Below are 19,185 nucleotides of genomic sequence, written 5' to 3'. Positions count from 1 at the left end.
AAATTGTTATCATTAATTTGTTTCTTATATGTTGCTAGAACTTGCCAGTAAAATTCTATGGGCCTGGAGTATTCTTTATCAAAACCTATGTCCAATATTAACTTATTTCATAGGTATGGGACTAACTACTCATGCCTAATTGTTTTTTTTTCTTTTTTTTTTTTTTTTTAAGATTTATTTATTAGAGAGAGAGAGAGAGAGAGAGAGAGAGAGGCAGAGACACAGGCAGAGGGAGAAGCAGACTCCATGCAGGGGACTCCACGTGGGACTCGATCCTGGGTCTCCAGGATCACGCCCTGGGCTGAAGGTGGCGCTAAACCGCTGAGCCACTGGGGCTGCCCATCATGCCTAATTCTTAAGTCAGTTATGGCAATGTATATTTTTCTAAGAGTCTCACCATATCATTTAAGGCCTTAAAATTTATTGGTAGTTATAAATTTTCCTTATTTTTAATGTCTGTAGCATCGTCATTATGTCTCCTCTATCATTCCCAGTAATATTTATTGGTGGCTTCATTTTTTTCTTGACTGGTTTTATAAAACTGTCAAGTATTTTTTGTATATTCAAATAATCAAGTTTTTGGTTTCACAGACTTTATTGTCTACTCATTTTCTTTTTTTTTTTATGTCTACTCATTTTCTAGATTTTTATTCACTCTATTGCATATTCTATTGCCCATTAATTTGTCTTACTGTTATTTCCATTCTCTCATTATCCATGAGTTTATATTAAAAATCTTCTGAGCTTAAGTTTGATATTTACTTTATCAATTTTCTAAAAGTTTGATATTTATTTTCCACCTTCTTTTCTAAAAAATACTTAAGACTATAAATTTCTCTCTAAACACTAATACATTATATTTAATTCAATCATATATTTTTTAAGATTTTATTTATTTTTTGAGAGAGAGAGCTTGCGGGAGAGAGCACTCGAGCAGGAGGAGGTCCAGGAGAGGGAGAAACACACTCCCCACCCAGCAGGGAGCCTGACACAGGGACTGGATCCCAGGATGCTAAGATCATGACCCGACACTAAGCAGACTTAATTGACTGAGCCATCCATGCACCCTAATCTTAAATATTTTCTAATTCCTACTAGTTTTCTTTTACCTAGGAGTTCTTTAGAGAGTTTCTTACTTTCCAACTTATTGGATATTTAATGATCTTACTGTTCTGCACCAGAGCCAGGGAATGTAACAAACATGCTACCAGTGCTAAGAAACTTGACATCTGCTTTACAATTTATCATATAGTTAAATTTCAAAAATCGTACACAAGTGTTTTTTAGATATGTACCCTGCAATTGTTTGAAGCACAATACACTGTGTGGAGCTACTAGATAAAGCTGTTACTTATGTAAATCTGCTTTATCCTTACCCATTTAAAAAAAAAAGTCTCATCTGACTACATCAAAATAATAAGGTCTGCACAGCAAAAAAAAAAAGCAACAGAACTAAAAGACAATCTAACTGAATGACAAGATATTTGCAAATAACATGCGATAAAGGGTTAGTATCCAAATTATATAAAGAATTCATACAACTCAATACCAAACCCCCCCAAAAATCCAATTAAAAAATGAACAGGAGACATGAACAGACATTTCTCCAAAGACATCCAGATGCTCAACATCACTCATCACCAGGGAAATGCAGATCAATGAGCTATCACTTCATAACTGTCAGAATGGCTAAAATCAACAAACAACACAAGAAACAATAAGTGTTGATAAGGATGTGGGGGGAAAAAAGGAACCCTTATGCAATGCACGGTTAGTGGGAATGCAAAGTGGTACAGAAACTGAAGAACAGTATGGAGGTTCTCCAGAAAGTTTAAAAATAGAACTACCGGGGATCCCTGGGTGGCGCAGCGGTTTGGCGCCTGCCTTTGGCCCAGGGCGCGATCCTGGAGACCCGGGATCGAATCCCACATCAGGCTCCCGGTGCATGGAGCCTGCTTCTCCCTCTGCCTATGTCTCTGCCTCTCTCTCTCTCTCTCTCTCTGTGACTATCATAAATAAATAAAAATTAAAAAAAAAAAAAAAAAAAAAAAAAAGAACTACCTATGATCCAGCAATCGCATTACTAGCCATTTACCCAAAGAATACAATAACACTAATTCAGAAAGATATATGCACCCCTGTGGTTACATGTTCTGAGCATTATTTACAATAGTCAAATTATGGAAGCAGACCAAGTGTCCATTGACAAACAAATAAAAAAGATGTGATAGTAGATAATAATAATAATAATAATAATAATAATAATAGTAATAATAGAATATTACTCGGTCATAAAAAAAAAAAATGAAAGCTTTCCATTCATGACAACATGGATGGACCCAGAGGGTATAATGCTAAGTGAAATTAGTCAACCAGAAAAAGACAAATACCATATATGGAATATAAGAAAAAACCCAAACGAACAGAGTGAAAAAGAGACAAACTAAAAAACAGACTCAATTACAGAGAACAAAATGGATGGTTACCAGAGTAGAAGTGGGTAGGTAGGTGGGGAAAGGAGTGAAACAGGTGAATGGGATTAAGAATACACTTATCACGAGCACCGAGTAATATACAGAATTGCTGAATCACTATATTTTACACCTGAAGCTAATATAACATCGTATGTTAATTATACTGGAAAAAAAAGATTTAAATATTTCATCTACCAATTACTGAAAGCAATGTTAAAAACCTTCCACCATGATGATGGATATGTTATTTCTTCCTACAGTTCTACCAGCTTTTTGCCTTATGTATTTTGAGGCTATATTAACAGATGCACACAAATATAAAATGTTACATTTCTTGTTGAATTGAATCTTTAATCGTTCTGTAATGAATCTTATTTTCTCTAATGGTATTTTTGCCTTAAAGTTTATTTTTGTTCAACCAGCATTGTATTTGTATGGTATAGGCATTTTTCTATCCTTTTATTTTCAACCTTTCTGTATCTACAATTTATATGTGTCACTAGTATATGGCCTAAATTTCTCTTTTTCAAACCATTCTTACATCTTTATCTTTAGGTAAATTACCAAAGAGGGTATACTTTTTTAGGAGTCAAAGATTTATGGGAGTACTGTCTATGAGATACCCTACCTTGGAATGGTCCTGTGTTTTCTATCCTGAGCTCTTCTGGGCCATAAAAATAGACGTCCAAATTCAGCAGGTTCAGCAAATTCCCTCCAATGTGAAAGCTGGCTCATCTTATCTTTTTCAGTTTTTACCCTCAGTTTTTATCTGAATTTCTTACTTTCTTGCTAGCTCATGAACACCCTTAAAAAGATTAAAAAATATTTTATTTAGACCGTTTAGTTGTTTTAAGCAGGAAAGGCAGTCCGGGGACCTAGTTATCCTAACCAATCTGTTCATCCTTCACTGACCTCACTTCATTTTCCGTTCCCTAAATGAAGGCTTACTCTTCAGCCTACTATTTACGGTGTTTGATGGCATCTCCTTTAGAGACCTCATCACTTCCAATATACAGTCATCAGCATCTATCATAGTAACAACTACATGAAAACTGTCAAGACTTGAATGTATAAATCCTGATGGTGGTAGGAGGATGGTGGAGGAGTGGTTTAGGGAAAACCCCATAAATGATACATATCTACAGAAGAATAATCCTGAGGCCTCCGCATCCCAGTGAGACTCACTTCTCTAAGGAGCCAAACTACTTATGACCATCTGATGAGGAACCTCCAAGGATCCACATTTTCTCTGAGATTTAGACCTACCATTAACTGCTGGATGAACATTTTCCCCGGATGCCTACCACCAGCACAAACTCAATATGCCCAAATCAAATATCATCTCTCTGTAAACTTGCTCTATCTTCAGTTTCTAAACCTCTATGAAAGGTACTATGAGGCTTCAAGGACTCCAGAAAAATCTTGGATTCATTTGTATGTAATATGTCCTTTTTTTCCCCCCATATCATCACAAAATCCTTCTAGCATTCATTCTGATTAGTCTATTTCACCCATTCCATTCCTTTTCTCACCCCCAGGCCTACTGCAGTCCGCTTGTCTATGCAAGTCCATGCAGATCTAACTCCCGTTCCTGCCATATACTACTGTGAGATGAACTATCCTTAAAACATTCCTTTGCATATCACTCACTCACTAAAAATCTTTACTAGGCAGTTTGACAATGTAATAGTTTACACCGCCTACACAGAAGACTTCAACTGGTCAGTAGTGTACTTCAACACTGGCTGGAGGTAAGAAGGGAAAAAAGGAAGGCTATCAGAGAAGCTAGAGCCCCTGACCTAGCAAACAGCACACCTCCTTCTTGGCTAATGTTGACTTGTAAAATGCTGTGCCATTTTTTCTTATCAGCCTTTGTCCACCCACCAAAAAGAACAGATTAAAGAAGCAGAGGTCTCTTCCCTGACTTTACCCTTTAATCTCTTACTGCTTCCTCCAAGTCCTATTAGTTAGTTGCATAAATCCTCCACTCCAGTCTGACTAGTCTGTTTACTGCTCCCAGAACAGGTCTTGTTTTTCCTATACCTGTCCTGATCCTGTTCGTGATCTTGCTACTTCAACTGCCCTTGCCTGTCCTAGCGGCCAGACTCTTTCATGAAGCTGTCCTCAACTACTAATTCCTCAATCATCAGTGTTGCTGCTTTCTCTAAATACCACAGCTTCTGTCTATTCATTAGGCAATTAGAATATGCTACTATTATAACTTACATTATCATGGACAAGTCTTTTTACCCTACCAAGGGCACTATGGGACAGATGTTGAGTCTAATGCTTTGTATACCTGATATTTACAACTATATTGCATATATGATTTCCAACAAAGGCTTAAAGGTAACAATCCATTAATTTATCATTTAATATTTCTGTTTGGCTTTCTATGTCTTCCATAACATGTGTGTTCCAGGAGCTCTTAGAAGCCAAGAAAATAAAATACAAAATTCTCTAATAGGCACATCTCTGCTTTTAAAACTTCTCAAAGTGGTTTGACTTATCAATACTTTGACCTCAGATTTAAACTGACTTGCATAGTGTAGATGGTGGGAAAAGCTGCACTTCTGAAGACACATGGATATACTTACTTAAAACACACATACACAGACAAACTGCACTGGTCAGACTTCTAAGGGAGTTGTAAATTGACTGATAGTATGATATCATCTAGACCCGAGTCAACTATTTTATAATCAAATGCAGAGAACAAACTCACAGCTGTTCAAATTGCTTTTTTGGATACAAACAGTAAGCAATATTCATGAAACTGATTTTCACTGATTTAAGAGCTATGGGTAGCACCATAAAGCAGTCATTTATTTACATTCCTGTTTGCCACACTAGCCTACAGCATTTTGAAAGAACAAAATTTGTTTATCTTTTATCCTTGGCACCAAGAATTTGCTAGGAGCTCAGGAAATGTTTACTGAGTGCATCACAGTCACAACACACAGAAGGAATCTAAACATTGATGAACATGAACATCTTGCCCTAAAACAGAAAGAAAAACTTGCAAGGCTCCTTTAGGGCTTTTACTTTTTTGAGGAAGAACAGAAACCCAAACAAATATATCGTCCTAATAAGAAAACGACCACAAGAGGCAGTTACTGAAAAAAAAAACAAACAAAAACCCCCTGAGACTTATATTAATAAGATTTAGCAATTTCTTAATTAGAAATTAGTGAGTTTGTGAGTATAAGACCGACAGCTGATCAGTATTAGCCACATTTCAAATGCTGTGCAAAGCAAAATGCATACCATCACTAAAGATAAATTTTTGTTTAGTCTGTTGAAAAATTTTACCTAGATTCCCTCATTCATTAGCTGACAAAAATATCCTAAAGAAGATGTTCACAACAAAATACTGGAAGATCTTTATTCTTCACCACTTTTTATCCTGATAAGTTACACAGAAAGAATTTGAAAAATGAATACTTTTTTTAGGAATAATGAAATTAAAGGGATGCCTGGGTGGCTCAGGGGTTGAGTGTCTACCTTGGGATCGAGTTCCACATCGCATCCATGCAATGTGGAACTGCATGGAGTTCCTGCATGGAGCCTGCTTCTCCCCTCTGGCTGTGTCTCTGCCTCTCTGTGTGGGTCTCATGAATAAATAAATAAAATCTTAAAAAAAAAAAGGTATATTAAAAAAAACTTAAATATGATGTTCCAACACATTTTCACATAGGTCTTAGAGAACTTATTATTTTCTAATTCTACTATATCCTTAGTTTTATGAAAATACAAGCTAGCTACAATAAAAATGATCCTTAAACATTTTAGTCATACCTGTTTCTGAGCTTCTACTTTTTGCTTCCTGGTTGGATCAATTGCATCTACCATCCATTTGATTGTAAAGTATGTTACTGCACCAAATATCGTCAAACGGAAAATTAAACCGACAACTTCGTTCCGACTCAAAGGACGAGAAAAGGCTTCAGCATGTACCATCTTGATTAACCTTAAAAAAACAAACAGAAATGTTACTAAGTAATAACTAGATTCATTACAATTGGGAGACTGATAAGCAGCTTAAACTCAGCAAGAAAAAGTAACTTTTAGTCAAATTCAACATCTCTTGCCTTAAAGTGTTTTAAGGAAAAATGAACATACTAAAAACTGAGGTTTATTAGACTTTTTAATGAACCTTATTGAAAGCTCAGATAATTTAAGTAGACGATTTTATTTGAAAAATGCAGTCAACATCTTAAGATACTTACTCTTTTACAGCTTTTAAGTAACTATTTCAGAAAATCTAAGGATCTAATGACTATACCACTAATCCAACTGAAGAAAAGGCGGCCTATCACTGAAATACTTTATTAATGCGATGATAAGAACTTCTCCTATTACGTACAATGTACAGCAGGTTAGTTTTTGAGTGAAATTCAAACTGAACAGACTCGCTTTCTCCTCAGGCTTACTTTTCAGGTTTTCAAGGCCTGCTTAAATGTAAACATGCCGTTTTCTCTATTAACAAGTGGCATTAAATTTTTTGGGCCACCCTATTATTTCCAACCACCCAGTTAAACATGAAGCAACAGAATCTTCAAAAATTTCTGAATCACAAGAACACAGTACTACTCGCCTAAGACGAGAAGAAAAGAGGCAGCAAGCCTATGTTTCCCTACATCTGTGAGCTGCAACGGCAGTCACATACGGTTTGCAGAAGGCACACACGCCCCTGTCAAAGGCAGTAACTACCCAGGAGAATAAGGGTGTTAGGGCTGATGGGACTGTCACAGTTTGGAATACAGGCTCTCAGCTTCTAACAGCAACATTATTCTCTCACAGAACTGGACTATGTGAAAAAGAGAGAGAATGTATTCTGCACTCGTATAAAAAGGATTAACCAGAATCTGCACAGACGGCTCCGCAACAGATAAACCGCAGAGACCAGTATCTTTTTCTTTAGTGGAGTCCTTCCACTAAAATTAGTTTCTCTTATCCCTACTACTACTCAATTAAAGATCTTCTTTATGTCCCTCCCTCTGGAATAGCTTCAACAATTTTTAAATTCCTCTTAGTTCCCTCCCTGCTTCCATTCAGGAGCATATACTTCTCCCTGATAAAAGAGACTCCAAAGCTTTCCCTTTATTTACAGGATTTCCAAGTGTCCCAGAGCATCCTAACGTAGCCCCAAAGAGTAACGTCTAAGCATTTTACTTCTCACCACTTAAGAGAACTGTCAACAGCTGGAGGAGTCACCGGCATCTGACAACGCCGTGTGTATCTTCCCTCCACTGTATCTGCCTGGTACCCTGGATAGGCCATTTCTTTCCCTTCATTAGGATCAGTCAAATTCTATCCAAACTTCAAACACCAACTTCAGCGGCTCCATCGAAGCTTTCAGATCACGTTAATGCTCTACATCATCCATTTGGCCCCACTGCTGAACTTCTATAATACTCACTGTATTCAACTAGAAGTCAAATCCTTATAAACAGGATTTATATCTCCTCCATCTTTCTGTCACACACAAGAGCAGCTATTCAGTGGCTATCTGTTCAACAGATAAACTGCAACTGCAGAAACACTTCCCACTCCATCATTATGACGAAGCTGTCGCCAGACTGAACGATTTCCCAAAAAAAGCCAAGGGTTCCACGTTCCTACATTACCAGGGGCCACTTACTTCACAATAGTATGTTATTTAACTTACACTCAACAGCAGAATAATCAAAAGCCTTCATTTCAGATGAAGAACCTTTGACCTAGAGACATTAAGTGGTTTACCCACCCAACACGTATTTATCATGCCTCCTATAGGCTGGGCATACAATAATAGCTAAGACACAGTTATTTTCCTCAGGGCACACAAAGTGCAGTTATTATTATTATATTAATTACATCTTTACAAACAGAGCTAGAGAGGAAAATCCACCTAATTAGAGTCTCTCCTCATGCAACAAATTCAAGTGTGCTTTCATCCATCAGCGTGGAGTCCTACAGGGGAGTTAACAATACTCCACTTCTTGTGAGTAAAAAATTGACTTCTCGAGCTTTCATTGCAACAGAATAAAATGGAAAGCGCAGCTGGAGGGCGGCCCAGGTGGCTCGGCGGTTTAGTGCCCGCCTGCGGCCCAGGGTGTGACCCCGGGGTCCGGGATCGAGTCCCACGTCGGGCTCCCTGCGTGGAGCCTGCTTCTCCCCCTGTCTGGGTCTCTGCCTCTCTCTCTCTCTTTCTCTCTCTGTGTCTCTCATGAATACATACATAAATAAAATTCTAAACAAACAAACAAAAAAAAAGTGCAGCTGTAAGATGTGATAACATTAGGCGGGGATATTATTACTCAAAGATGGAAATAAACCATCAGGCAACAACGCAAGGCTCTACGAAGTTCATCTGTGAAAACCGGAGGCATGCGAGTAAGACGCTGTCCCGTAGTCACGGAGCTGGGGTTCGCGGGGCGGGAGCCGCCATCTAGCGGAGGCCCGCCGACGCCGACCGACCCGACAGCTGGGGCGGGCTTCAGCGCATCCCGGTGGCCGACGATGACAAGGTTCGGACCCCGTGAACAAAGCCTCCGCCTGGCTCTCCCGTCTCGTGCGAGGGCCTCGGCTCCTACCGGCGGCCTCCGGGCAGGCGCTCCGCCGTGCGCTCGCCCAGCACCCACAGGCCGGGTGGCCGACGCCGCGCACTCCGGTCCGGCCAGCGGGAAACACCAACAGGGATACGCAGCCGGGCGCGTACGAACGCGAAGGAAACGCGGCAGGAGCTCCGCGGGGCGGGGCCGCAGGTGCGGCGGACGGGACCCGAGGGGCTCGCGTCTCACCCGCGCTCCGTGTCTGGGCAGGAAACGGCAGCGAGCGCACGGCGACCCGGCGGGGCGAGACCCAGGCTCTCCGCCCTCGTTCACCGCAGGGTCGGAGGGAAGTGTCTCCCGACCCCGAAGGCCCAGCCCCGCAGGCAGGGAGCCCCGGGGACGGGACGGGGGGCGGGACGGGGACGGGACCGGGGACACGGCCGGGGACGAGCCCGGGGACGGGACCGGGGACGGGACCGGGGACACGGCCGGGGACGAGCCCGGGGACGGGCTCGGGGACGGGCTTGGGGACGGGACTGGGGACGGGACTGGGGACGGGCTCGGGGACGGGGCCGGGCTCGGGGACGGGACCGGGGACACGGCCGGGATCGGGGACGGGATCAGGGACAGCCCCGGGGACGCGCCCGCCGGCCGCCACGGAGATCACGGCAGGCTGTGACCACGAGCACCGTCCTCCGCCAGAGCCCGCCCGGGCCGCGCCCACGGGGACTCCCGCGCCCGCCGGCACAAGCGAGGGGCCGCGCTGGGGGACCCCCAGGGCCCAGGCCGGGCCGGAAGCCAAGCGAGGCCCGGGACGCCCTTGGAGGTGAACCTGCGGGACACCAACCAAGGGCTGCGGGAAGCCGGCGTCGGCACCGGGGGCGGGGGCGGCGCGGTGACCTTGCTCGCGCGGCCTCCCAGATCCCGGCCGCCCCCCACGGGAGCTGGGCGGCATCCCGCCTCGTCCCACGAGGCCCCGGAGGAGCCCGCTACTCACCCCGGGGCGGACACTGAGGCAGCAGGAGCCGTCGGCCAGCCTCGCACCGGAAGGAAACGCCGCCTGGGAGGGAGTGCTTCCGGCGGCAGCCGCGACCCGCCCCCTCGCTCGGCGCATGCGCCGCCCGCGCGCGGGGGGCGCACTTCCGGGGCGTCCGCCATGGCGGCGGGCGGCTGCGGCTCTCGGCGTCGGCCCGCGGCCCTCGCCGGCGCTCTGAGCGTGGCTCCTGGGGTCCCGGGCGGCCCCCGCGCGCTCGCGGGCTGCGGGGGCGACTTTCAGTTTCCGGGGTGAGCGCGCCCTCCTCCCGCGTCTCCGCGCCGACCCGCACCTGCGGCGGCGCCGGAAACCGTGCGACAGGGCGGCGCGGGGCACCCGAGCGGGCCCGCGGGCCGGACGCCCCGGGTGGTCTGGAGCCGCGATTTGCATCTCGGGGACCTGCCTGTTTCCTGCACACCTTCCCCTCCCCGGAGGCAGCGACGGGACGTCACCCAGGAGGTCCCCAGGGAGCCGGCGCCTGCGGACGCGAAGGAGAAGCGGGGCGCGCCTCGGGCCCGCGCCGGGCCTGGGGTCGGCGGTCCCCGGGCCCCCGCCGCCCCGCGCTCCAGCCGGCAGGCCTCGGAAGTCGCCACGATCTAATGCTTTTGTTTGTCTGTTTATTTTTTCATCCATCTTCAGAAGTAGCCACGATCTAATGCTTTTCTTATATTTATTTATTTTTCCATCCATCCTCAGAAATCGCCACGATCTAATGCTTTCTATTTATTATTCATTCATTCATTCATTCATTCATTCATTCATGAAAGACACAGAGAGAGAGGCAGAGACACAGGCAGAGGGAGAAGCAGGCTCCACGCAGGGAGCCCGACCTGAGGTGGAACTCGATCCCAGGACTCCAGGGTCACGCCCTGGGTGGAAGGCAGATGCTCAACTGCTGAGCCCCCCAGGGCATCCCCGATCTTCTGTTTCAATACATACGAGCAAATGATGAGGCTTAGGGAGAGAAACTTTCCCGAATGTATGTACTTTCAATGGCAAGCTTCGCTGGAATCGGATTTAATACAGGGACCCTCCCCCCCCTCCGCCACACATACACACACACACGTACACACCACGCTTTCTCTTCCAGAGGGTCATTTCACGCCAGCTGTACTTAAAGGCTTTGTTGAAAGAAGACCATGAAATGACAAAATCCGAAGTCTTCACAGGGCGAGGTTGGGACGTCAAGGGTGTGCAAGTATCTTAAAATTGTGGATTCGTCAACGGGAATCAGGATGGAATTTAGCGCTTTTGGCTGCATGATAACGAAGCTAAGTTTAAGAGAACCGGACTCCCTGTATAGAGAGGGGAGACAGAACTCTGGGGAAAACAGGATGATTGCGAGACCAGGACGATGATCTACAAAACCAAAACCATGGTTTGCTGAGTTTTGGAAGAGAGTCTCTGTTGGTTCCCTGGGACTATCCTGGGTCTGAGTTACTACTGCTTGGGATGCTCCCGGGAACGTGCATTGACAGAGCTAAAAGGTAGAGATTACTGAAGGAAGAGCTTCAGGTGGCCCACCAGGATAGGCTCACCACTAAAGAAAATGACCTGAGAAATCCAAGATGGTAGTGGATTTCCATCATTCACTGAGTGAAAGTGCAGCAGTAAGACCTCACCTGCCTTATGCTAAGGACCAGGGTGACCAATCTACTCAGATTGTCTGACACTACAGAGGTTTTTGGAACATAGGATTTTGGAAGCTAAAACAGGAAGTCAGGCAAACCATGAGGATTTGATCCTCAATTAGGGGCATCTTAAATGGATCCTAAAATGAGGTGGAAAGCCCAATATGATTGCATCTAGTCTGTGGTTCACCCAGACAGTTCACGCAGACTGTGATTGTGCAAGAAGTTGTTGGGTAAAGTAGTCAAGACTGGCCATAATGAGTCCACATGCCCCCAAATAAATGCTGCTGCTCATTCCTTTTCCAGTGGTTTGGCTATAAACCAAGTACCTGTACCTATCCCTTTTGGACCTAATTTTCGTTTAGCAAATTTTTAAGAAGCCTCTTATATCTGGGTCCTCAGATACCAAATTACTGTCTTCCCACATACCATGCATGTTCATTTCCAGCTATCACTAAGTCAGCTAAGTTCTTCCAGAATAGAGCTGAGTGAACATATGCTTTTCATCCCAGGATAGCTTTATATAATTCCTGGCAGCATAAAACACCATATTTGGCCCACAGTAGGGGCTCAATAAATAATTCATGATGTATAACATTAATCGAGAAATTATAACAACAGATTTTTTTGGTAAACTTTCTGGGCCTTCCCTCTGTGATTATTAGAATCAAGATATTAAAAATAATTATTATATTTATTATAGAAAGTTGGGTTTTGGGTTTTGTTGTGTTTTTTTTTTTCTTAATGCCTCCTAAAACAATTTATGGTAATTCTTCCCACATGGGACTAAATTATCCTTTACATTTGTTAGTTGTATGGGAGTGTGATTAATTTACTCTGCAGCCAAGGTGAATTTTGCGCTGGACCCTGAAGGGGAAGGGATTCCTTACCTTAGGGGTTCTCAGATTTCACTGCGGGTCTGTTCACTTGGGACAGGTTGGCAAAATGCAGATTCCTAGGCTATAGCCTTTGAAGCTCCCATTTAACCGTTTTAGGCTTTAATCCAGAGATTTGAATTTTGAATAAGCATCTGAGATGATTTGGATATAGGTCATTTGGGATCATACTTTGAGAAACTTCCCTAGTCAGTGATGATATTAGATGTATTTTTGTAAAAATCTCTTATGTCTCAGCCCCAAAAGCCTATCTGGTCAGCCAAATCATTAAGTCAGCTGATATATACCAAAAAATCAAGGCAAGGAAATCTCATAAGATTCAGAATAAAATCTCTTTGAAAGGAGAAACAAATCTGAAATTTTTGATTAAGTAAACACACCAAACCTGACCCTATTTGTTGCTCATTAGAAATGATTGTCTTGACAGTGATTTGGAAAGAGCAGAACTTCAACAAATAATATAGAATCACATAGCAGTAATTATGCCAGTATGATAGTCACTCGGAAGCCTTGTTTCTTTTAAAAATATTTCATCAGAAAGAATAATCTTCATTATTATTTTGACAAGTTAAATAGGATGGTTGGAGAAAAAAGCAAAACAAGAATATGAAGCTGTACCTGCAGGCATAAAAGCACTGAGAAAGACAGAGATTTAATTGCTTGAAGCTCCAATAGAAAGAATAAGATGGAATCAAGGCAAAAATCATGGAAAATTAACATTTTGGCTGAATGGGAAGAGTAGAAAGATGAATTGATAGTTCCATTCTATAAAAAGTACAGAGACCTAACAGATGCAATAGCAAAGTTCAAAGAACATGTTGTAAATTTACTTTTCATGCTTTTACATTTTAGAATTTTATACATAATTTAAAACGTGTGCATATGTAATTTTATATTGTTATCCGCATAGCACGAAGCCACAATCTTACATTGCTTTATAATCCTTCTTAAGCATGACTGCCAGTTGGACTTTTTTTTTTTTTTTTACAGTTTATGCTAGCAATAAACATCACCTAGAACTTGGATATTTATTTTAAATCCACAGTGCTTTGTTTTTTGGCTTTAATGTGGCACTGAAATTATACTGCTCAAATGATACTATCTGGGGAAAGTCAGGATTGATTAAAACGGAATTGCTTGGGAAGAAGGCTAACCCCACTACAGACTCATCAGTAGAAGTTTTAAAGCATAGATGAAAGAGTAATCTCCTTAGGATTCATTTAGGATCTTCATAAATACTCTTCCAGATGCTTTTTTTCAATGGGAGAGGGGATGTGAGGGATTGAGTGAGAATGACAAAGATATGAATTCATCAGCCAAAACTGAAGAAACAGTAGTTGAAACATTAATTCTCAATTTCTGTAACAGCAGATTGATAGATGAAGCATAAAACAAGACCAGATGCTGTGGTTTCCAGGATGCACTTGGCTTCCCATCCTTTATAACCTGGAGCATTTATTGCTGTAAGTAGGTCACTTGCTTGCTCTCATTTACCTGATTCTAGGAAAATGCCCTTGAAAGTATTTGGAAAAGAATGTATGCTGGTGCTTAACATTTTAGAAATGAAGATTGCATAATTTCCCCCCCTTTGCCCCCCTCATTTCCCTATAACTGAATAAGTTATAACCCTGGAACATATGTGAAACTAAAATGGATGGGAAGAATTTGAGATCTCTTTTTTTTTTTTTTTAATGATAGTCACACACACAGAGAGAGAGAGAGAGAGAGAGAGAGGCAGAGACACAGGCAGAGGGAGATGCAGGCTCCGAGGTCTCTTATTTTCTAAGCACAAAAACACTAAACACTAATCCATTTTGTTAGCCCCCAGAATTCACTCTACTTAGCACTGACACAGTATTCATCTCACAGAATTCTAATTGGGGTTTAAGTTCTTGTATTCTCTTATCAGATGTGAACTTCTTGAGACAAGAGAGGATGCCTAGGACATAGGAGGGGCTTAACAAGTGCTTCTTTAAAATTTATTTATTGAAGTATAGTTGACACTCAATGTTATGTTAGTTTCAGATGTACAACAGAGTGATTCCCCAGCTCTACACGTTCCGCCCTACTCAGCACAGCAAGGGTAGGTACCATCTGTCACCATGCAAGGTTATTACGATACTGTTGACTATATTCCCTATGACATACTTTTCATCCCCATGTCTTATTTATTTAATAAACAGGAGTCTAATCCCCTTCACCGATTTCATCCATCCCTCCACTCTCAACTACTGTTTTAATTATTTGATTCCTGCCCCCCACTCCCAAATCTGACATATCTAATGGGGCTTTTTAGGCTCCATTCCTACAGATTTAACCTGGCCAAGGGAGAAAACAGAAAGAAGGACATATGGTTCACAGATCGGAGACATGGAATAAAACTATTTCACTGACCATACGTATGTATATTATTGCCCTGTCATGATAGGTCCATTCCTGATGTGCTCACCAGAGACCAATCCCATCAGTCTTGGTACCTGTAGGATTTAAGAACATGCAGTCTGACAGAACTAGGTTTGAATGCACAATCTGTTTTTCACTAGCTCTATGACTTTGGGCAAGTTATTAAGCTCGATAAGCCTCAACTTTCCCATCTTTAATTTGGCCATGCCATGGAGTTGCAATGAAAATTAAATGAGGCAGTATCAAGAAAGTGCTGAGCTCTATGCCTAGCATTTATCAAGTGCTCAGTAAGCATATGCCATTGTAATACCTCAGGTGATGCTTTTATTATACTACCAAATGGTGTTCTATTATTTCCAGAAGTATGTAAGGACAAAGATTCCCTCATATTCCCTTAGTATTTGCATGAAGACTTCACATCTCAAGTTATAACCGTAGCATCTTGTCTGGAAATGTTTTCTCTGACTGGGGAAGAGGCCATGCCTCTATCTTTGACCTATTGACTATCTGATTCTCAATCTTAATATACCCCTCTGGCTGACTCTTACTGATTAATAGTCAATAAACCATTTTTGATAGTTATATTAAACCTACAAGACTCCATCCTTATGACCACCAACAATTAAATTTAAAATATTGATCAATCCATGAAAATGGCTATCTGGATATTTCTCAGTTCACTGAAGACCATTATCAATATTGGCTGTCGTTCCCATCTGTCTAATAACAGCCATTTATTGAGCTTATGGTTCTTGCTCTCATGGAGTTCTAAAGACTAAAACATCTTATAAAAATGCAAGTCCTCACAAGTCCTATTGATTTTTTTTTCAGGCTAGAGGTTCATCCTATATTTCATCCCCATTTATTATTTGTTTGGGGAAAACTTCCTCCCTTAGATTGTTGAGTGGGTTTCGCACAAGAGAAAGAAATTAGTTCAATGGGTGAAGGTAAGAAGCTGAACCACACTGGAGATTTAAAAGGTTGATACTTGGCCTGTCTAATCTTTTCTTTGCCAACTACAACTTTCTTATTACACTTAGGGGCTATCAAACATCAGAGCTGTTATTCTCCATATAAAATTTAATTCATTTGAGCACACACAACACATTAAAAAAAAAAAAACACTATATGCAACTCATGGAAATGCTCCTAAAATTGAGGGAGCTCTCCTGAGCAAAAGAAATGCTATATCCTGTTTAGAGATTGAGTACATGGCTTTCAAAGGCAAATACAAGGTCAAATCCTGCTGATTTTAGATGTTTAAGAAGGAGATATATCTTAGACCTTCTGTCACCCTAGAAAGGCCCAGCAACTGGCAAGCTAACATTCTCATCTTTTTATTGTCAGTGTTTCTGGAACCAGAAAAACAAAACAAAGGTGCAAGTAAGAAAAGAAAGAAAAGCCTATAACTCGAGTTACAGAAGTACAGGAAACAAATCAGATATACTAAGTAGGCCGTGCTCAAAGTCGCACTCAGCTTCAAAACACTGTACCTGCTAGAATTTCACACACCTTCCTCCTTTCCAGTCCACTGCTGATTAAGTTTAAACTCCAGAACCATTCTGAGACCCGCCAATGCTGAGTGAGGCCCAGCGCCAGAGGCTTGGCCCACACCCATTTCTGTATGTCTTCTGTGTTCTTAGGTAGACGGAGGGCCACACAAGCGGATGAGGTTGACCTCCCTCCCCCAACAGTGGTTTATCCCCCATGGTGTTGTGCAAAAAGCAGAAGAGATGCTATTGATTCTTAACTGGCTGAAAGCAACTCGAGAATTCTGTCTAGATAATCTTGAATCTCGGGCCGGACAGTGTTCTACCTTCCACATTCCAATCCACCCATCGTTCAGTCCGGCTCATGCTAGATAGACTGGTTTTCCATGGTCTCTCATCATGTTGTCCTCACAGGCTAGTGTCCCACTCCTTTCCTGGAACTCTCAGAGGTAGACAGGGAAACAATTTGAGTGGTGTCTGAAGTCACGAGATACAGTGATTGGGGGTTTTTCGTAGGCGGGAGGGGGAAAGAGTAAATAATCCTATTTCTTCAGTTGAGTGAATCATAAGTATTTCCAGCATGAGAACTCACACACGTAGACAAAAGCAGGAGACATGTAAAAACCTCTCCAGGGGACAACATTCCTCTTTATTCTATAGGAAGGTGGGGGGCAGTCTATAACACTTCATTTTAATGACCATCTCCAAATTCTGTCTCTGTGTCCGATACAAGGAAAGTATTGCCAAGTACAGAGCGTCAGGTACAAATACAGCCTCTCTCAAAATGGTTTCAAGCCTGCAAGATGTGGTTTATTGAGTACACTACTAAATGAGAGGGCCAGCTCTGTGGCCTGTGACATGCTGGATAGCCTTTCTGGGTTTTACCTCCAGAGGCAGTAGCACTGGCTAACAAGACACTTTTCAGGAACGTACTTATCACCACCCCCAGTTGGTGAGAGATCACCACGACAAATTTTGAAAACACATAGATTCTCATGAATCATGTTTTAATTGAGAGATGAAGAGAAGAGTGTAGAAGTAAGGACATAGATTTATCTCTACTTAAGTGTTCCTTTGGTACTTTTAGTAACAGGAAAAAAAAAATTTTTTTACCTCTTCTTTTTTTTTTTTTAAGATTTTAAAATCTCATTCTCTAGGAAGTAAATTCAGGACTAAGAAATTCTATTCCTGTTCTACATGGTACAATTTACTGTTAATTTCATAGACTATTGACCTGCGGAGCGGTGTGTTAAGTTTGGAACACATCTGTCTCACTGAAGTAACAGACCAACATTAAGATAAAACACATGCATTTCCCTCTTGATAAAACACCTGCTCCAGTGTTACAGAAATGGTTAGGGAAGATCTAGATATATTTTTAGGAGGTTATAATTTCAAAGAATCACTTTCTCTCAGGATTGAAAGGAATATTAACTGCCATAGAATCTTAATGGATGCTTCTGAATCTTGATCTTATCTTGATAAAAATTGTTTTCAAATATTATAGCAACAATATATCCTATTTGAGTTTTATTTTAAATTAACATGTGGCAAACTTGACTGTGTGTGCACATATGGACGTGTGTACTGTTCTCTGAATTATGATCACCACCGCCACAATCAAGATACATAATTTCATTAGCCTAAAAAACTACTTTGTGTGACTCCTTCGTAATTACCTCCTCAACCCCCGGCAACCACACGGATCTGTTCTCCATCACCGTAGTTTTGTCTTTATGAGAATGACATATCAATTAAATCATGCAGCATGTGACCTTTTGAGACTGGGTTGGTTTTTTTATTCGGCATGCCTTTGAGATTCATCCAAGATGTTGCATACCTCAAAAATGAATTCATTTTTATCGCTGAGTAGTATTCCATTGTACTGCAGTTTGTTCAGCCACTGAAGGACATTTAGGCTGTTGCCAGCTTTTGGTAATTATGACAAGAGTCTTTATGTATTCTAGATACAAGGCCTTGTCAGTATATGATTTGCAAATGTTTCCTTCTAGTCATTGTAACTTATCTTTTTATGCTCTTACCAGTATATTTTGTAAAGTTTTAAATTTTGATCAAGTCCAATTTATCACTTTTTTTCGTTTATGGACCATGTTTTTGAGTTACATGTAAGAACTCTTTGCGGTATGAAGACTCTCTTTAAAGGTTTCTTCTGCAAGTTTTCTACTTTATTATTTAGATCTATGAAGCATTTTGAGTTCATTTTTTGTATAAAGGGTGAGATTTAGGTTGTGGTTCATTTTTAAGTATACCTTACTTAAAATGTCCAACATCTTTTGTGGAAAAGCCTATCCTTTGGACCTTAGTCAAAAATCAATTGGCCGTATTTGTGAGGATCACCTTCTGGGTTGTTTGTTCTCTTCCACTGGATGGTTGATCTATGTGACTGTCCCTTCACCGTCACCATACATACTGTCTTGTTAAATTTATTCTTTTTTAAAAAAAGATTTTATTTATTCATGAGACACATAGAGAGAGGCCGAGACACAGGCAGCGGGAGGCTTCTCAGGGAACCTAGTGTGGGACCCGATCCCAGGACCCCGGGATCATGCCCTGAGTCAAAGGCAGATGCTCAACCGCTGAGCCACCCAGATACCCCTGTTAAATCTATTCTTAAGTATTTAAATAATTTTGGAGCTATTCTAATGATTTTTTTTTAAATCAGTTTCAGTTGTTCATTGCTGGTATAAATAAGATGATCTTT

General features: G+C 41.9%; 1 protein-coding gene across 5 annotated transcripts in view; it reads right to left on the bottom strand.

Moving 5' to 3' along the window:
• The window catches only part of ATAD1 (ATPase family AAA domain containing 1), a 62,633-nt gene that overhangs the window by 34,407 nt on the left and 9,041 nt on the right, over positions 1–19,185 (bottom strand). For 2 of the 5 annotated variants that reach the window (XR_012019572.1, XM_072803712.1), the window contains exons 1-2: positions 10,008–10,128; positions 6,273–6,444 (exon numbers count right to left, since the gene is read on the bottom strand). Coding sequence is in view for 3 of the 5 variants with exons in the window: in XM_072803712.1 (XP_072659813.1) it covers positions 6,273–6,434 (162 nt within the window). In the remaining 2 variants the exon portion in view is untranslated. Of the gene's footprint in view, positions 1–3,102; positions 3,280–6,272; positions 6,445–8,367; positions 8,513–10,007; positions 10,129–19,185 lie in introns of those variants that run through there. The other 3 variants (XM_072803714.1, XM_072803715.1, XM_072803713.1) reach the window with 3 other exon arrangements.

The sequence above is a fragment of the Canis lupus genome, chromosome 27, assembly GCF_048164855.1.
Source record: "Canis lupus baileyi chromosome 27, mCanLup2.hap1, whole genome shotgun sequence".
NCBI lineage: Eukaryota > Metazoa > Chordata > Mammalia > Carnivora > Canidae > Canis > Canis lupus.
This window is presented reverse-complemented; position numbering and strand designations above follow the sequence as displayed.